This window comes from Peromyscus leucopus, chromosome 6 (assembly GCF_004664715.2).
Source record: "Peromyscus leucopus breed LL Stock chromosome 6, UCI_PerLeu_2.1, whole genome shotgun sequence".
In the NCBI taxonomy this organism is placed as follows: Eukaryota; Metazoa; Chordata; class Mammalia; order Rodentia; family Cricetidae; genus Peromyscus; species Peromyscus leucopus.
The window spans coordinates 9,187,753-9,205,435 of record NC_051068.1 but is presented as its reverse complement, the minus strand read 5'-3'; the positions used below and the strand labels follow the sequence as shown (position 1 = coordinate 9,205,435).

At 39.3% G+C, this 17,683-nt stretch overlaps 1 protein-coding gene across 1 annotated transcript in view; it reads left to right on the top strand.

Moving 5' to 3' along the window:
- Positions 1 to 277: 277 nt before the first annotated feature.
- Positions 278 to 17,683, top strand: part of LOC114695358 — a 30,436-nt gene continuing 13,030 nt past the window's right edge. The window contains exons 1-3 of the mRNA XM_037207273.1: positions 278 to 447; positions 677 to 898; positions 6,705 to 6,771. Of these exons, the coding sequence (XP_037063168.1) occupies positions 278 to 447; positions 677 to 898; positions 6,705 to 6,771 (459 nt within the window). The remainder of the gene's footprint in view (positions 448 to 676; positions 899 to 6,704; positions 6,772 to 17,683) is intronic.

Genomic DNA, 17,683 nt, shown 5'->3' with positions numbered 1-17,683 from the left:
GGGAACTCAAGCAGAAGTTCAAGGCACGACAACAGACAGTTGTTTGGTGGGTGAGTCCCAGATGATGGGTAAAGTTTCCATCTGGCCTTTGGCGTTGAAGAAGAATTTCTCTTCATGCTGGTGACATGGTGGCATTTGTGTAGCAGTTATAAATGCAGCGACAGGAACCTAAAGGCAGACGTGGAAGGCAGGTTACACTGACCTCTTTTAATATTCGCTGTGCTGATATTATATAATATTAATATTATTGTGCTGATACCTTAATGTTTGCGGGGGCATGGCGGCAGACAGTGCCATGCCTTGCACCACCAGCTGCATCCTGGCGAATTTGGAATCGCCCAGCCTACGCAAGAGGCCTTGCTGGCCCATTGCCGCCGCCCTCAGCGCCAGGGCAGGTACCCGATGCCACCCGCAGCACCTGTGGCTCCACAAAGGATCTGAGGGCAGGTCCCCGAGTGCCGCCCTGGGCATCTGAGAACTGACAGCGCCACCAGCCTCACACCCATGCTATCTAATGATGCCTGGAGACAGGGACTGTTCCCGTCTCCCCGTTTATTTCGCACGTGTGTATGTGTGTGTGCACGTGCGCACAGGCCCGTGGGGGCCGGGGCGTGGGACCCCGGAGGCTGGCGACACAGGCGGTTGTCAGCCCTACCGACCCGGCCGTCCCCAACAGGCCTGGTCCTGGGCAGGTGCTCGTGGGTCGCTCGGGCTTGCCGGAGCTGGTGTTCACGCTGCCCACCCGGGAACACGGCAGCCTCCACGGGAGGAGGTGCTTCTCGAACCCAGGACTCCTCCAAGTCTCAGGGCTGGAGCAACGCCTGCAGAGGGAAGGGAGGGCGCAGGCGCCGAGGGCTGCGCAGTCGCGGCGCGGGCGGGAGGATGGTGCCGGGGTCAAGTGAGTGGTGGCGCGCACAGAAGCGCGGGTGTGACCCGTGCCATGACTTCAGATGCTGCATTGCCGGCTTCAGAACTAGAGTCACATGACTGACCCCAAGTTCATCCTCTGCTAAGTGTGTCAAGGGCCCTGGACTCCAGTCCTCTTGACTAGGGCACAGTTAAGGGGACCGAGGAAGGCTGGTTGCTGCTGTAAGGCCTTTTTATAAATACGGTTAAAACCTTAGAGGAGCCGGGCGGTGGTGGTGCACGCCTTTAATCCCAGCACTCGGAAGGCAGAGGCAGGCGGATCTCTGTGAGTTCAAGGCCAGCCTGGTCTCCAAAGAGAGTTCCAGGAAAGGCGCAAAGCTACACAGAGAAACCCTGTCTCGAAAAACCAAAAAAAAAAAAAAAAAAAAACCTTAGAGGGTGGAGATTGATGCCTCGGCACCACACTCAGGTTCTGGGTTCGTGCTCTAGGATACACTGACTTACTTTAACACATTTTAACATGTTTGAGAACTGTGGAACCACTGCAGTATGACAGGAGATTCCTGGTGAGGAAAGGGCTTTTGATAAGAATGCCATGCTTCAAGGCATAGTCTTTCAATTCATTTAAATTAGTAGAGCTTAATGTGTTTTCCCTTCATAAGTGAAATACACGTGTAATCTATTTCCTTATAAACATTAGGAAGAACACACACACACACACACACACAACACACACACACACACACATTTATATATATCCTGTTCTCCACGCTTCCACCTCTGGAGTTCCAGGAATATTGACATATACTACTCTGTACACTTTCTTAATCACTTCTATTTTACAGTCAATTGTGAACTAAATAATGCCATATGTGGTCTGTGGGATTCTGTTGACTTCTCTGTTTTCTTTCCTTTTTGTTTTGTTTTCTCATGAAGTTTTGAATTCCCTTTCTGATACCTGCGAAATATCTTAAGATTTTGATTAATATTGTAAGAATATGTATAATTTGAGAAAAGTTGCCATCAACAGTGTGGAGTATTCTATGAAGAGAAAGGATCTCTATGAAAGGGAACAGTGTTTAAATTTTTATATGACATTCAATTTCATTGTAAAAGTCAAATACAGCGTATTCTACTAGTGAATAATCTGTTTCTTTCCTGTTTTCTAATAAGAAAACTAAAGATACTAGGAACATTCCTGTACATATTTTGGTGAACATAGACACATATTTGATTGGTTATTTGCCAAGAAGTGAATGCGCTGGTTTAATATTATAATAATCTTTAGTTTAGGCTGCTAAATATTTTGTAATAAATGTTCAAATATGTGATATCTAAATATAACTGAATGTGTCTGTTCTGTATTCTCTTCAATGTTTGTAAGGACTGTCTTTCACTCTTATTTGGTGGTTTTGCATTACTAGTTTGCTATAGCCTGAAAATTTGCTGATGAAAATACAAATATTCACATTTTTTATTGGTTTTCAAGAGATTGTTTATTTTCTGGGTATGATTATTTTATCATCAGCATACAAAGAAAATAACTCATCAAGGCTTACATTTAATATATTATGCTTCAAGCTCTAGTTAATTCTTTTTTTTCTTTTGACTCTGTTCCAAAATTAGGAAATCATGAAAGGAAATTATATAGAAACTTAACTGATTATGATCACACATCCAGACTTGTGAATATTTTGAATCACAATTTCTTATTTTTATTGACTTTATAAGTAGATAATTGACTCTGAATTTTTTGTTGAGAGTATTAACTATTAAATTTATACAGTGAATTGACATTGTTAACTGCTGGAGACTCCACAGTAACTTAGTAAAATATTTTTCAGAAGCAATTAAAATTTTCTTTTAAAGATTTATTTATTTGTTATGTATACATGTTTTTCATGTCTGCAGCAAAGCACAGATTCATTACAATGGTTTGAGCCACATGTTTGCTGAAATTGAATCAGACTTCGAAGAACAGTCAGTGCTCTTAGCCTCTGAGCCATCTCTCCAGCCCTATAATTTTCTTTTACACATAGTCAAAAGCTGTGTTGATTGACATAAAGGAGAATGCAAATATTTTTTCTGTTACTTCACTGAAGCAAATATATATATTAATATGTATTCAATTTTTTAAATTTGTTTTTTCAAGACAGGGTTTCTCTGTGTAGCCTGGGATGTCCTGGAACTTGCTCTGTAGTTAGGCTGGCCTTTAAATCACAGAGATCTGTTTCTTCTGCCTCCTTAGTGTTGGGATTAAAGGCATGCTCTACCAACACCCAGCCATGTATTCATTTTTAAATAGTTTACAACACTCTGCCCACCTATTGACTGGAACATTTAACCTTAATATTTAGTTGAATGTAGTTTGCTGTCATAAAAAACCCACAAATGGACATAGAGTGTAGGATGATTAAAAACCAACAAAATTTAAAACACACACGCATACACAAAGAGATTGCAAATACTGAGCTAAATAATGTGACTTTTGGATTTACAGATTAAAAATATGTCTCTGTATGATGATGATAGCATCTTCTAGTTATGATGAATCACACTCATGATTTCCCACAGTTCCCTTGGTTTGCAGGAGAAACACTAATGCAAAGAGGGTGAATAAATTCACAGCAGTGAGGTGTAAAACAGGCACAGTGGACACAAAATTATGAGAGGACAAGACCATCTGAATAGTTAATCAGTAGCCTCTACTCTGGAAAAAGTAATTTAGTTGAGTTAAGTTACAAAATCAGGTAATAATTTTGAATTTATTCAAGATTTTGTACCTTAAAAATACTTAAAACCAATTGAACACCATGTCAGTTATTTTTGCAAGACAATCATATAGCCATGCCACCAAGCACTTATTGATTAAAAATAGTGATATAAACAAAATGGGGAATGTATATATATATACACACACACACATTTTATTAGAGCTACTTGGAGATTGTATATTACTTAAATTTGATTACATATTGGAAAAATACACAATGCACAAATGATTTGGAAGCTACACTTATTTTCCCATTGGTTGGGTTTGCAAATAAAATCACTATTAGTGGAATGCTGGTAGGAAGATTGACTAAGGTGCCTAGTATGATTGTGTTTTAGACAAACAGGCACAGCTTATGTTATATCTATGGAATACATACAAAGAGGACAAGTCCATGCTGCATCTGAAAGAACTTTCCTCCCATAAAGCCTTGCAATGGAAAGCTCACCAACTGACATAGTTGAAATCAATTATGAGAATGCAGACATAAGAGATATCATATTGATTTTCATCTAAGATATTCTCTCCAACAATCTTAGTCCAGTTGAAATATTTTAATATATAGAATATAAACTGTAAATACAAGAGAGAAAAGCAATTATAATACACACACTGGTTATAATCGTCTTTGTGGTAGAGTTTAAAAATTAAATTCTCATGCCCTTTAAAAGATTCTTTACAAATGATTTTAACAATTATATTTCCAAAATGGATGCAACCACAAATCTATCAATAGTGCAATGGTTTAAAAAGAAGTACCATAGGTGTTACCTAGGAATGTCCTTAAACATACTACTTATATGGCTGGACCGCCAATAATATGCAATAATATGAATGATTGAATGAGCCTCCAGTTATGCTGATTGGAATAAAAGAAAAATACTGAATATTCCATATATTTTTAAAAACATATCTTTCTTTAAAATACAACAAAACAAGCAAACAAACCAAATAAGACAAAAAAAAATTGGATAATTTTAAAGTACCTGATGGCCACTTAAAAGATGCTCAACAGGGAGGTATCAATTGGTGTGTATGGTGAAAAATAATATTAAAGAAACATATTTTAGTGGGAATGTCCCAAGATTGATACAGATCTTCATTGTATCAAGATTCACACCACAGTTCTTTGGTTCAATGTGGTTTGGCCCTCATGGGCTTATCTGCTCTAAATTTAGTCTCAAGTTTGACAGTGTTGGTAGGTAGTGTCACTTTTTTTTTTTCATATTTTATTTTATTTTACAATAAAACCATTCAGTTCTACATAACAGCCACAGATTCCCTTGTTTTCCCCCTTCCTGCCCCCTCCCCTTCCCCCCAGCATACCCCCATTCCCACCTTCTCCAGGGCAAAGCCACCCCCGAGGACTGAGATCGATCGACCTGGTAGACTCAGTCCAGGTAGGTCCAGTCCCCTCCTCCCAGATTGAGCCAAGCGTCCCTGCATAAGTCCCAGGTTTCAAACAGCCAACTCATGCAATGAGCCCAGGACCTGGTACCACTGCCTAGATGCCTCCCAAACAGATCAAGCCAATCAACTGTCTCACCTATTCAGAGGGCCTGATCCAGTTGGGGGCCCCTCAGCCTTTGGTTCATAGTTCATGTGTTTCCATTCGTTTGACTATTTGTCCCTGTGCTTTATCCAACCTTGGTTTCAATAATTCTCGCTCATATAAACCTTCCTTTTTCTCGCTAATTAGACTCCCAGTGCTCCACCTGGGGGCCTAGCTGTGGATGTCTGCATCCAGATTCCTCAGTCCTTGGATGGGGTTTCTGGCACAACTATTAGGGTGTTTGGCCATCCCATCACCAGAGTAGGTCAGTCCTGGCTGTCTCTCGGCCATTGCCAGCAGTCTTTTGTGGAGGTATCTTTGTGGATTTCTGTGGGCCTCTTTAGCACTTTGTTTCTTCCTTTGCTCACGTGGTCTTCATTTGCCATGGTCTCCTATTCCTTGTCCTCCCTCTCTGTTCTTGATCCAGCTGGGATCTCCCACTCTCTTCCCCTTGACCCTCGCCCTTCATTTCTCCCATGCATGTCCAGGTTGTTCATGTAGATCTCAGCCATTTCTCTGTCATTGGGCGATCCTCGTGTCTTTCTTGGGGTCCTGTTTTCCAGGTAGCCTCACTGGTGATGTGAGTAGCAGTCCAGTCATCCTTGTTCCACATCTAGTATCCTCCTATGAGTGAGTACATACCATATTTGTCTTTCTGAGTCTGGGTTACCTCACTCAGGATGTTTTTTCTAGATCCATCTATTTGTGGCACATATACACAATGGAATACTACTCAGCAGAGAAAAACAATGACATCATGAGGTTTGCAGGCAAATGGTAGTGTCACTTTTAAGAGACAAAGCCTATAATGAAGCTTCTCTGTCATTGGAAGTGCTCCCTTCCGAAGAGATTAATGCTGTACTGGAACCTGGAACTGGAATTACTGCTGATGGAACTGCATCGGTACTATTGTCAGAGAGTAAGACAGCCTCCTTGTCACTCTGTCTGGCTTCCTCTCACACCGTGTGGTCTCTCCTCAATGCCCCATCCGCGAGGCCATTTGCTATGATGTGACATTACCAGGATGCCACGAGCAGAGGACAAACTGTTGAAACTAGGCCATTTGTCCTTTCAAAACACTGAGCAACAGAAAATAGTCCTGCATGTCTGATTATGGTAGTACACCCGAGTTTGGGGAGGCACACTGCCATTGATTTTAATCTCTCTACTTACTATTTTCTGTCTATCTATCTATCTATCTATCTATCTATCTATCTATCTATCTATCTATCTATCTATCTCTATATCTCTGTCATCTATTTCTAGCTATCAGTCTACCTATCAATCTATGCTTGTGAAAATCTGTTGTTCTTTACAAACACTTGTGGTTCAACAGTTGCTCAAAAATAGTTTTTCAAAGCCAAACAGGGGAAGGAAATGAATGTGTCACTTTGTCAGTTATGGCATGAGCCTTAGAATGTTGACATCAGTGGTCTGTCACCATGACTACTTCAGGATGCTCAGACTTCAGTAGTTGGTCTACCAACTGCTGTGACCATCTTTGGTGTTTAGTGCCAAGAAGGAAAAAGATAATTTCACGTTCATTGAAAGGTTCTCCATTCCAGACTCCGCTGTAAAGGTATTTTTAATAAGTAGTTTTGATTGTCATGATAACTAATAGTATGAAGATGTATTCTGTCTTGATTCTTGCAGATCATGTGAGCCAATTCTTAACTCAGCCATGGCTTCATGAAAAGATGCCCATGTTTAGTAATATTCACTACCAATCCACTAAATAAATATGGTTATCATGTCAGGGGAGGTATGTTCTAGGCTACACATGAGAATAGTATCTGTAAATCTACAAAATTACCTGTCCAAGTTATGAGAGATGGTTATATTCTGATCCTTCTAATTGTTTTACCCACTATGACCACAAAAGTTTATTGGAAATGGTCAGATTTCAACCCAAAATAGAAAAACTCTCTGGTTTTCAGCAAATTGTTATGGTTTTCAACATATATTGTGTTCTTTAGAATCTATTTCCCTATATTTTAACATTGATTCAGATTAGACAGGAATGACTTTCCAAACATGTCATTTAATTTCAAATTTGTTTATCATGAAACTGAGTTGGTACTATTTTTTAACACATCTTTACATGTATGAGGACATATGCTTGACATGTGTGAGGACAACCATTGGCTGTTTGATTCTCTCTTTGATTCTTTGATTCACAGGTATCTTAAAGCTAAATGAAAGCTATGGTGTTTCTGTGCATATTTCTTGAAAGAGATAACATATGTCTTGGGAAGAGTAATATTCACTTGAAGAAATATATATTTTGAATATTCAAACTGTAGAGCATGGCACAGAAAAGAAACCACTCCATAATTGCAGGGAAGAATTTTATTGTGGATAAGAGAGAATGTTCAGAGGCATCTGGAAGAATTCAGAGCAGTAATAAAAAGAAACAGACTTGATGTGACCAAAACAGTCTGTGAGAGAAGGGAGAATAGCAAAAGAGAGTAGTGGAGATGGCTGGGGCAGGGGGGAAATACCTAGACTTCCTAAAGAGAGCAAGGGGAGTTCTAGAACATTTGTGGGGTGGTTGTGAAGGGACTGGAAAGTAGATGGGGCTGTGAGATATTTAGCAAGTACTTTTGAATCGAGACACAGGGAACCTGGAAGGCAGCATGGGTGTTGATATCAGCCACAGGTAATTGGGGATCCATATGTCCCTTTTACCAGAGGAAATGACTCCTTCTGCTATTCAAGATCCATTTCACAAATTCTTGATGAATGCTAATTTTTGTTTTTGTTTGTTTGTTTTGTTTTGTTTTGTTGTTTTCTAACCACCGGAGACCCTTCTATAGTCCATCTTGTGCTGGACAAAGACTGACATGTCTGGATATATGTGTTCCCTGAGAACTGACTTGTTTAAATCATTAGGAAAAAACTTTTATTTCTTTCACATCTATTTATGACAGCCTACAAAGGAATGTGTTAATTATGGCATTTCAATACATAGATTACTTTCTTATTTGTTTTCTTTACCACACTCCAACATATCAGTCATTTTAAAACAGAATTACACAGCAGAAAATCTTTATAAAGAACTTTACAATTTGGTAGAGTTTTGCTATCTTAATTAGTACTGTATAATTACACCTATCAGTGAAAACACACAGTTTGCAGAAGGTACAATTTATTACTCTCACCAAAATTAAATCATTTTAAAGACATGGGCATTCTAGTTTTGCATGATCTTTCTATGATTATTATGTGTCCAAGGTATACTTTATAATGAACTATGAGATTTACACAGTATCTTCCGGGTTGTTTCAGTCACAATCCTTTGTGCCTCTAGGCTTTACTTCTTCTAAGCATGCACCTCTCCTCCATAGTCTCCAAAGCTACCTGACTTACCTGTGTGTGCAGCTTTCTGACTGTCTCGCTAAGGCACATTTGTCTATAAAGACTCCTGTGATTCTTGCATCTGTTACACTCTAAGGTTCACAGTGTTAACGATGTCTGCATGCTGCTTTTATCACATGGACCTTTGATAGGTTAAAAGAATTAGGATTGAGAGTCTTTGGGGATAAATCTGCAGTTCACAAGGTTTTGCACAAGAATTCCTCCTATTATTGCACACATATTATTGCAGTTAGGGTTGGCAATGACATCCAACTTGCTACTCCAATGGCCATTTTTCAGGAGTCACCTTCTTTGGCCTTCATTTAATGTTAGACATTGATCTCTCCTTTCCTGTGAATCCCTCTAGTGTGTGAATATTTCTTCTCTCCAATAGCATGCCTTGCAATGTGTTACTACTTTATTTATAAATCATGAATAATGCTGGTAAATCAAAATTCTTTTTTAAAAAATTGATATTTTTTAGTGTTCAATTTTTAAAATGATTTAAAATGTGATGGAATTACATCACTCAGCCCTTTTCTCACTCTAGACTAGTGGTTCTCAACCTGTGGGTAGTGACTCCTTTGGGGTCCCTTATCAGATATTCTGCATATCAGATATTGACATTAGGATTCATAACAGTAGCAAAATTACAGTGACGAAGAAGTAATGAAATAATTTTACAGTTCGGTCCCCACAACATGAAGAACTGTACTGAAGGGATGCATCATTAGAAAGGTGGAGAACCACTTCTCTAGACCCTACCAGCTTCCCAGGCCTCTAAGTTGATACCTTCTGAAAAAGAGCCCACTCCTGCAATCTGTTCCCAATACTTCCTTTCCTAAGCAACCTTAAAACTGTTGATAACTCAACAGAGTCCTGTTGGAGAACTGAGCCTGTGTTTTAATATCATTCACCCTTTGAAATTAGGTATCAATTAACAACCACTGAATACCTGTTCTGTTAGTTGGAGATCTGGACCAGGAGAAGCCTTTTTTTTCCTACATGGAAACCCTTGAGGAGAAAGCCATGGGAGGGATACATCGAACCTTGCTGTGCCAAGGCCCCGTGGAACTCAGAAGAGGCTGGAGAAGGAAGAAACAACATCTCTCCTTGTTCAGTGATGTTTTGATTGTATCTAATAACCTGTGAGTATGTACATTGTGCCTTCCTTACTATGAGAGGCTACACTTTGATTAGGCCTTCCTGTTCAAAACCACAAAAGTTTTATTTATTCTTTTTTATTTTTTGAGATTATAAATACTTCATTATCATCTCCCCTTTCCCTTTCCACTTGACAAGTCCTCCCATATTCCCCCTCTCGCTCTCTGTGAAAATCATGGCTTCTTTTTTATTAATTGTTATTACATATAAATGTATATTAAGATATATGTATGTATATATACAATACATATGTGTTTTTAGCTATACATATATTAGACGCTTGTATATGTGTTTTCATGGCTGTCTATATGCTATCGGGTAATCAATTGTTCTGCTGTTTGATCCTGGGGAACGAATAGCAACAAACTTGAAAAGGAGGCAGGTGTGGTAGCACATGCCAGCAATTCCAGCACTTTGGAAGCTGATTTATGGGTATTGCAAATTTGTGGATCTTGTGGAGACATCTTCTCAAAGTAAAATATTAAAAACATGATAATCAGGGGCCCTCTTGCTTGGTGTTTACAGATAGATTGTAGAAGCAAGGGGGAAATCCCTGATTATGATGGTTGCTCATAAGGGGCCACACATGAGAACCTCTGTGAGCTCATAACTTCCAAAGCAGTGTGAAGAGATGAGAAGCAGCTACTGTCCCTAAACCAATCAGGGGAAACTGCAGACATCAACTAGGTCCAGCATGGTGATTGTTTGGATGACATAGGAAACTGCTGTGATTGAAGCTTTACACATGGTGATATTGTCACATAGAACCATGGAGGTATTTTCTGTGATCACCTCTCCAGAGGATCATAGCCTTCATATTACTCTGAAAGGCATGAAATAGGTACTGGTCTTATCAAGTAAACATTTTAAGGGTGTGTTCTCATAAAGACATAAGTAGACTGGAGGACAGGCGTCAATACAACAGTTCATTCAGTTTTGGGGATAAACGTTCTAGTCTCCAGTGATTAATATTGCTGAAGATCTACTTCACAAATGGTGAGAAGAAGGAAGGGTGCTGGAGAGAGTTCTGCTCTGCATTCTAGACACAACCAACTGGGTCCATTTCCTTTCAACCCTGAACAGTCCCCCAAAGTTCCCAGTCTAGACACTGATGGTCAGTTAGTGTCCGACAGCGGCAAGAATGAAACGATTGAATGACCTGGCTGTCCACCAACCTGTCCATCTTCCTTATCATTTCTCCTCAGCCCCCCTTCATGCCACGGTTGGAAATCCTCATATTTTAATCTGAAAAGATAGAAATAAACTCATTTGAAATCAATAAAACATACTGATAATTTCCCATATGAGTGTAATTTGTGAATGTAAGTGAAATTCACTGTGTTTTTTGTGAATAAATGAAAGTAAAATGGCTGACTTTCCTAAAAGACGAAGTTTTTGTTTCCCTTCTATTGTGTTACAATGGTAATTAAAACTATTTTGAGATTGTCGTTCATATTAAGTAAAGAGGATTATCAAGCTTATGAGATGATTTTCATTATTTACATTTTCAAGGCAGATTATCCCTTAACACTAAAATTTGAATTAGAGGTTTCTAGTTTAAGCATTTCATATTATATATATATGTATGTGTGTATATGTAATAATTGTGTATTAATATATATGCAATTAGATGTCTTGAGGGTGAAAAGTAAATGGAAATACAGATGTTTCATATATTTGAGACATATGTATGTATGTGAATCCTGAAATGAATGTTACATGCTACGCTTGCATTTTAACTAGAGCATGTTCCATTATATGGGGTGGGCCTTCTTTCATGGGAGTATCATGTTAGTCTTCAGATGTTTTGGATTTGAGAAGATTTACATGTAGGATTTTTGAACCAGAGGTTATACTTTTGACCTAGTGTCCTCTGAATCTGAGAGAGAGAGGAGAGAGAGAGAGAGAGAGAGGAGAGAGAGAGAGAGAGAGAGAGAGAGAGAGAGAGAGAGAGAGAGAGAATCATCTTCAATTATGTAGCCACCTATTAGCTCACTAGTCTCCAATGGAGAGATCCATGCCCAGGTTCATGCAAAAAATGCCCCAGATAAAACACAGTCAACTATTAAAAAAATACAAAAAGTGTGCATGTGGGAAGGAGAGTGGTCAACAGATAGAAGGGAAAGAAGTTAGAGTATTAGAAAATAATCAGAACACATTGAATATGCATGTAAAATTATCAAAGAACAAGCTCCATATAAAAAGAATAAAGAAAGAAGGAAAATTAATGCTCCTAAGACAATTGTTTCTCAAGAACACTTTTGATAGCATCAGAAGGCTTGGTAGGAAGACATATTTGTAATCTAGGCAATATTTCTATATTATTTATTTGGAAAAGGTCATTAAATGTAATTATTTATTTAAGTAAAACATAAAACACTTAACTAATTTTCTTGGTATTGAAGTTATGGAAGTAAACAAGAAGAAAAGTTTAACACTTAACTAAATAGATGGGAGAAATATTGAAGCACATGGTTTTCTAAAAATGCCACGTCTTTAAAATACACAGTGTGGTCATTCTAAACACTCAACTATCAGAAAAAAGACCAGACTATGGCTATTCTTGGCCATCAAAAAGTGTGAACCTCATAACTTCCTTCAGCACAGACTTTGCTGAGGCGCATCTACCATAGCATGAGCCCTGCCTGTGTGATAGAAATGGATGAGTCCTCCTCTGCTCTGGAGCAGGAAGAACTAGGACTTACCACAAGTAATTCCCACTGCAATGAAAAGCAAACCAACAGATGCTTTGATTCTCTCTCTAGGCATAAGGGAAACTTTAAGATGAAATATGTCATCCCTTGAGTTATCTGTGGATGGGTGACTATGTGGACATAGTCGGGACAGACAACAGCTCTGCTTGCAAGTCGATTCTCCTGTCCTGGCCCATGGGAAATTTGGTGGCAACCTTTCGGTAAGACCTACAGCTTGGACTTGTGTTCACAAGAGGCTGGCTGTGGAAATTGTGGGTCAACTTAATGCTGTTTAATTCACAGGGAAAAAAATCAAATCAATGAACCAACATGTTTACCGATTAAGAAATCATGTTAGTCTGATTGTATACAGACTGCCAACTCAAGTTTTTTCCTCCCATGATGACCCTCATTTGTACTTTCCACCACACACATTTCTTCATGGAACTAGACTGCTTAGATTTTCACCTGTGATGTTCATCAGGACTCAACAAGATCCTTGGGGTAGAAATGAGGTCATCCTGTTCTTTGAAGGATATGGACAGAACAAGGCCTTACTCCATTCCCCACATTCTTCTTCCCCAACCGATCTGATTTTTCTCTGGGTTTTGAAAGTACACAAATTGATCTCACTCCAATGGTATTGTGTAGTATAAATTTGAAAATTACCTCCTACACTCCCAAGTTAATTTCCTAAAAAAAAAAAATATAGTATTTAACCATACAGATAAACCTAGTCACTTATTAAAAGCTCAGGGTCTTGAGTGTTTGTGTAGTGGAGTATCATTGGTGTCTATAGTCAACACATGAGGACCAGTGTCCTTAGACCATCAGAGTCAGAGTTATTTTGTGGAGTGCAGGTAAATGTCAAATTCACATTCTTATCTTTCATGAGAGGATCTGATCATGGTGTACTAAGAATACCTTGAGTGCATTTGTTGGACTCACAGGGATAGTGTAGCATACACTTGCTGTGGGAAAGCATACAGCAGCATTCATCTTTCTTTTCCACATGAAGAGTTCATCATATACAAACCCCCAATTTGGAATCTCCTCATTCCTCTGTCCAAACTTCTAGCCTCATTCCAGAGTTTACTCAACTAACATAAGCACTTGCAGGTTTTTATAAACTTTCTAGGTTCTGTGAGTTTGATCTTTACCTGAGAAAAACATTTCCACAGAACTCTTTGAGGAAGAAGATCATCTTTGTGTCATTCTCTAAATACACTCTTTTCCCTTGTTAATATTCCTGAAGATTATCTATAGTTAATGCTTAGTGTTTCTCCCACATTGAATATGAGAGGAAGTACTGTATTTAGGGAATTATGAAGAGTTTCATGACAGCATTTCCATTAAACTTTTCTTTTTATGAAGGAGTGAAATTCGGAAGTCATGTTTAGACTAGTTCACATTCAGTTGAATGTGTATCAGTGTATTCAGCCAGCACATCACTAAGTGTCTTAAAGTTCCTGCTGTGTCACTTTTGTAACTGGTGACATTAGATGATTATGTAGACAACAGTCTATGTACATGTGAAGGTTGGGAATCACAGGCACAGTCCACCCTTCTGATGAAACTGGTTGCAGGCAGAATATAAAGTGGATGAGCAGGTAATTGTAGAAACATGAAATGTGCTGGTCTTTGGGCAAAAATCAGTCCATAGTTCCATAGAAAGTAACATGGAATTCCCATGTGACTATGCAGCTCCAAACATGGATGTAGAACCATTGAAAAAAGGAGAAGAAAAGTCTGTGAACAAATGTTCTTCATAGCACGGATCATTCATTATATTCAGAATGTAGAAACAACTTACATATTAAACTTATGAATGGAAAAACAATATATGGCACAGGGATGTGGGCAAAGGGAAATAAAAATAGTGAGATGCACGGCCAGCTTCCACACTATAGTGAACTTCTTATCATGGAAGATTTCCAGTGAAATAACAGGTCAATCAGAATCCCAGTCATGTGGAGAATGCCACCTACACCTGCACTCTCATTGATGACAACTGGCTTATAATATTTTTATGAGGAATAGTCTTAAAAATCTTTGCATAAGTGTTTCAAGAGTCTAATTGTTTTTCACTTTTTGTATTACAGTTCCATGGAACAGAAAGATTGGTGGTATTTTTATCTCCAAAGGTATTTTACTAGCATTCATATTTTAATACCTTGGTAGTATAGGAATGGTAATCTGTGATCCATTATCTATCTATCTATCTATCTATCTATCTATCTATCTATCTATCTATCTATCTATCTATCTATCTCTATATCTATCTATCTATCTATCTATCTATCTATCTATCTATCTATCTATATATCTGATAGATTGTCTTCAAATTGGTGTTGATTAGATGATCCCTGACTACTGTTTCATTCTCTCCTGTTAATATGCATATTTTGTTTAATTTTGAGGAAGTCCTGGTGCCATGCTCTTCATCATCTCCTCTTTAATCTATATATGGGGGTAAACTGTACTCACAGACTTATTTTAAATTCCCACCAATACAGGTTACTCTACCTTCCACATGCAAACCATCCACTGCTTCCTACTTTGAAATCAAGCAGGTTCCTCCCCTTTCCTGTCACACGAAACATTTTGAGGACTGGATATGCTTCCACAATCACATCTTAGGGCAATGTATTATTACCTATTGGAGGCCAGCTCCCACCTTTTAAAGGGTTCCTATGAGGAGGAGAGAGGGATAAGAAAATTTTAGATAGAAAGATAGTGAAGAGGAGAAAGACAGAAACACAGAATATTTTTGGGAGGACCTGGATCAAAACCCACCAGCCTCTTCTGCCTCTTCAAAAGGGATTTTTATAATGATGTCAAGGGGCAGGGCAAAAGACCTCCTCTTTGCTAGATCAAAGCACACCACCCAGCCAAGTGTAGACCCTTCCAAATACCTGGTAACCACACCTGTGGTCAAATCATCCCCTTATGTGGCCCTGCTGGGTAAAGCAAGTACAAATTCTTGGACCCTGAGTAAGTTCTTACTAGGAAACCTCTGTGGTTGTCTATTGCTCCTGCTTTTTAATACATTAAAGGGCCCCTCAGACCCCTCAGATGGACTGTGCCTGCCTTAGGTCATCCTTCTTTACAAATCTTTACCTATTGTGGAGATGCACTTTCCATCAAGCATACTCTGTGATCCATTAGAAGTTAGCAAGAAGAACTTTACCCGTCTCTGACTACTAGCCTCTGGCAGGGGGAAGTACAGAGCTTAACTCAACTCTGACTCAGGTCCCTACTAAGAGCTGCAAGTAGTTGAAATAACCACAGCAACCCCTATGGCTGCCCCCGCCACCCCTGTAAAGGAGTGGAGGAAGACCAAGATGGAATGTCCTTTTAGCATGGGTCAAGATGTTTATAACAGCCTTACCTGTGCCAAGCCCTTTTTAAATCAATAAAGTCTTGATGCAAAGGCATCAAATAAATCAATAAATTCCAGATGCAACTGCATCAAACCTAAAGACTCCCTTAGATTCACCAAACCATGGTTCATTAATATTATGGGTGACTTTACCATTCTGATAGACGACACCCCCCCCCCAAAGTTCCCTTCTGAGGAGAGACCTGAAGAGCTTCCAGTTTTTGAGAAAGAGAAATTACGAAGTTTTCCAAGCACTTTAGTTCCTCCCTTGTCTAATCCCAAGACTTCTGTTCCTTAAACTGGGCTTCATGGTCAAGAGGGAACTGACCCTGATTGAATGATGTTGTAAAAGCATTCTCATCGACAGGCAGCTCTGGCAGAGCTGAGGGTTTTGTTCTGCCTGTATCTGCCTCAGGAAAATTGCCCCCTGCTGCTCAGGACTTAGATCTAAACTGTCCCGAATTAATGCCCACAGACTAAAAGCTTCCACTGGAATTTTTTCCGGCCCATGTTCCTCATAATGTTTTTGCATTTCAACTCTTACTCTCCCCCAGGAGTTTGTATCCAGAGTCCCATAGTCGGAAAACCAAGAACACGGCTCCTCTACGAACTCCAAGAACCTCTGTTCTTGTGCTGTTCTACCTTAACTCCCTAGTTTTCAAACTCTCTACAAACGAGTATACAAACATCTGCCTACTGTTTCCCTGCCCTGTAACAACTTTTCTTCCTCAAACTGCTAAGTCCACAGTGGCTGCTTGTTCCTGGACGCTGTTTTCAGGTCCGGCACTACGGAAATTCTACTCTTATCTTAAGTTTCTTTCTGCGCAATATTCCTATACCCAAACCCTACACTTTTTTTTTTTATTAATTTAATAGATAGAAATTGAGAGAGAGAGAGGGAGAGAGAGAGAGAGAGAGAGAGAGAGAGAGAGAGAGAGAGAGAGAGAGAGAGAGAAACTTAGACAGAGAGAGGTACTTGCTGCAGCCTAACTTTTCTATATACAGTTTTTGCTCTCTAAGAATAAAATACTACCACCTTAAACTTAATACAAAACCAGACATGTCCAGCTGCTTCCGTGGTTCTTTCTCCCTCACTTTCTTCCTCTGCACCCAAGTCCCTAGTTCTGGTGCCAATATGTGTGAGGCAAGCTCCCACCTTTTAAAGGGTTCCTATGAGGAGGAGAGAGGGATAAGAAACTTTTAGATAGAAAGAAAACGAAGAGGAGAAAGACAGAAACACAGGATAGCTTCAGGAGGACCTGGATCAAACCCACCAGTCCCTCTGCCTCTTCAAAGGGGGTGGGGCAAAAGACCTCCTCCTGTCTAGATCAACGCACACCACACAGCCAATTGTAGACCCTTCCAAATACCTGGTAACCATACCCATGGTCAAATATCCCCTTATGCAGCCCTGCTGGGTAAAGCAAGCTCAGATTCTCAGACACTGCATAAGTTGTTAATAGAAAACCTCTGTGGGTCTCTGCAATTACCTAAATATGTCTTTGTTGCTGAAATATTTTTGAACATTCCCTAATCTATAATGCATATTGCTGAACTGATAGTCTTTTATTTAAAACCAACATGGTATTGGTAAAATATTGACAATGACTAGTGCAAAATAAGATATTAACAAATTCATTACTGTATTGTGTGTTTTAATGCATTTGAACAGGTCCATTAATGAAGCCACAAAGGGCTACAGGAAGCATGTTAAACTCCCGATATTCACCGAGGACATCCCAAGCTGTGCCAGTGTATGTGAATATAAAACCAAAAATGACATCCCAAGTTCATGACTAGGAGAGACATGCAGTTTATAGAGCAATGGAAGTTGGGGACATAAAAAGAGGGTGGAGGAGAGAGAGAGTTTGATATTTAGGTAGTATTTTGTTGAA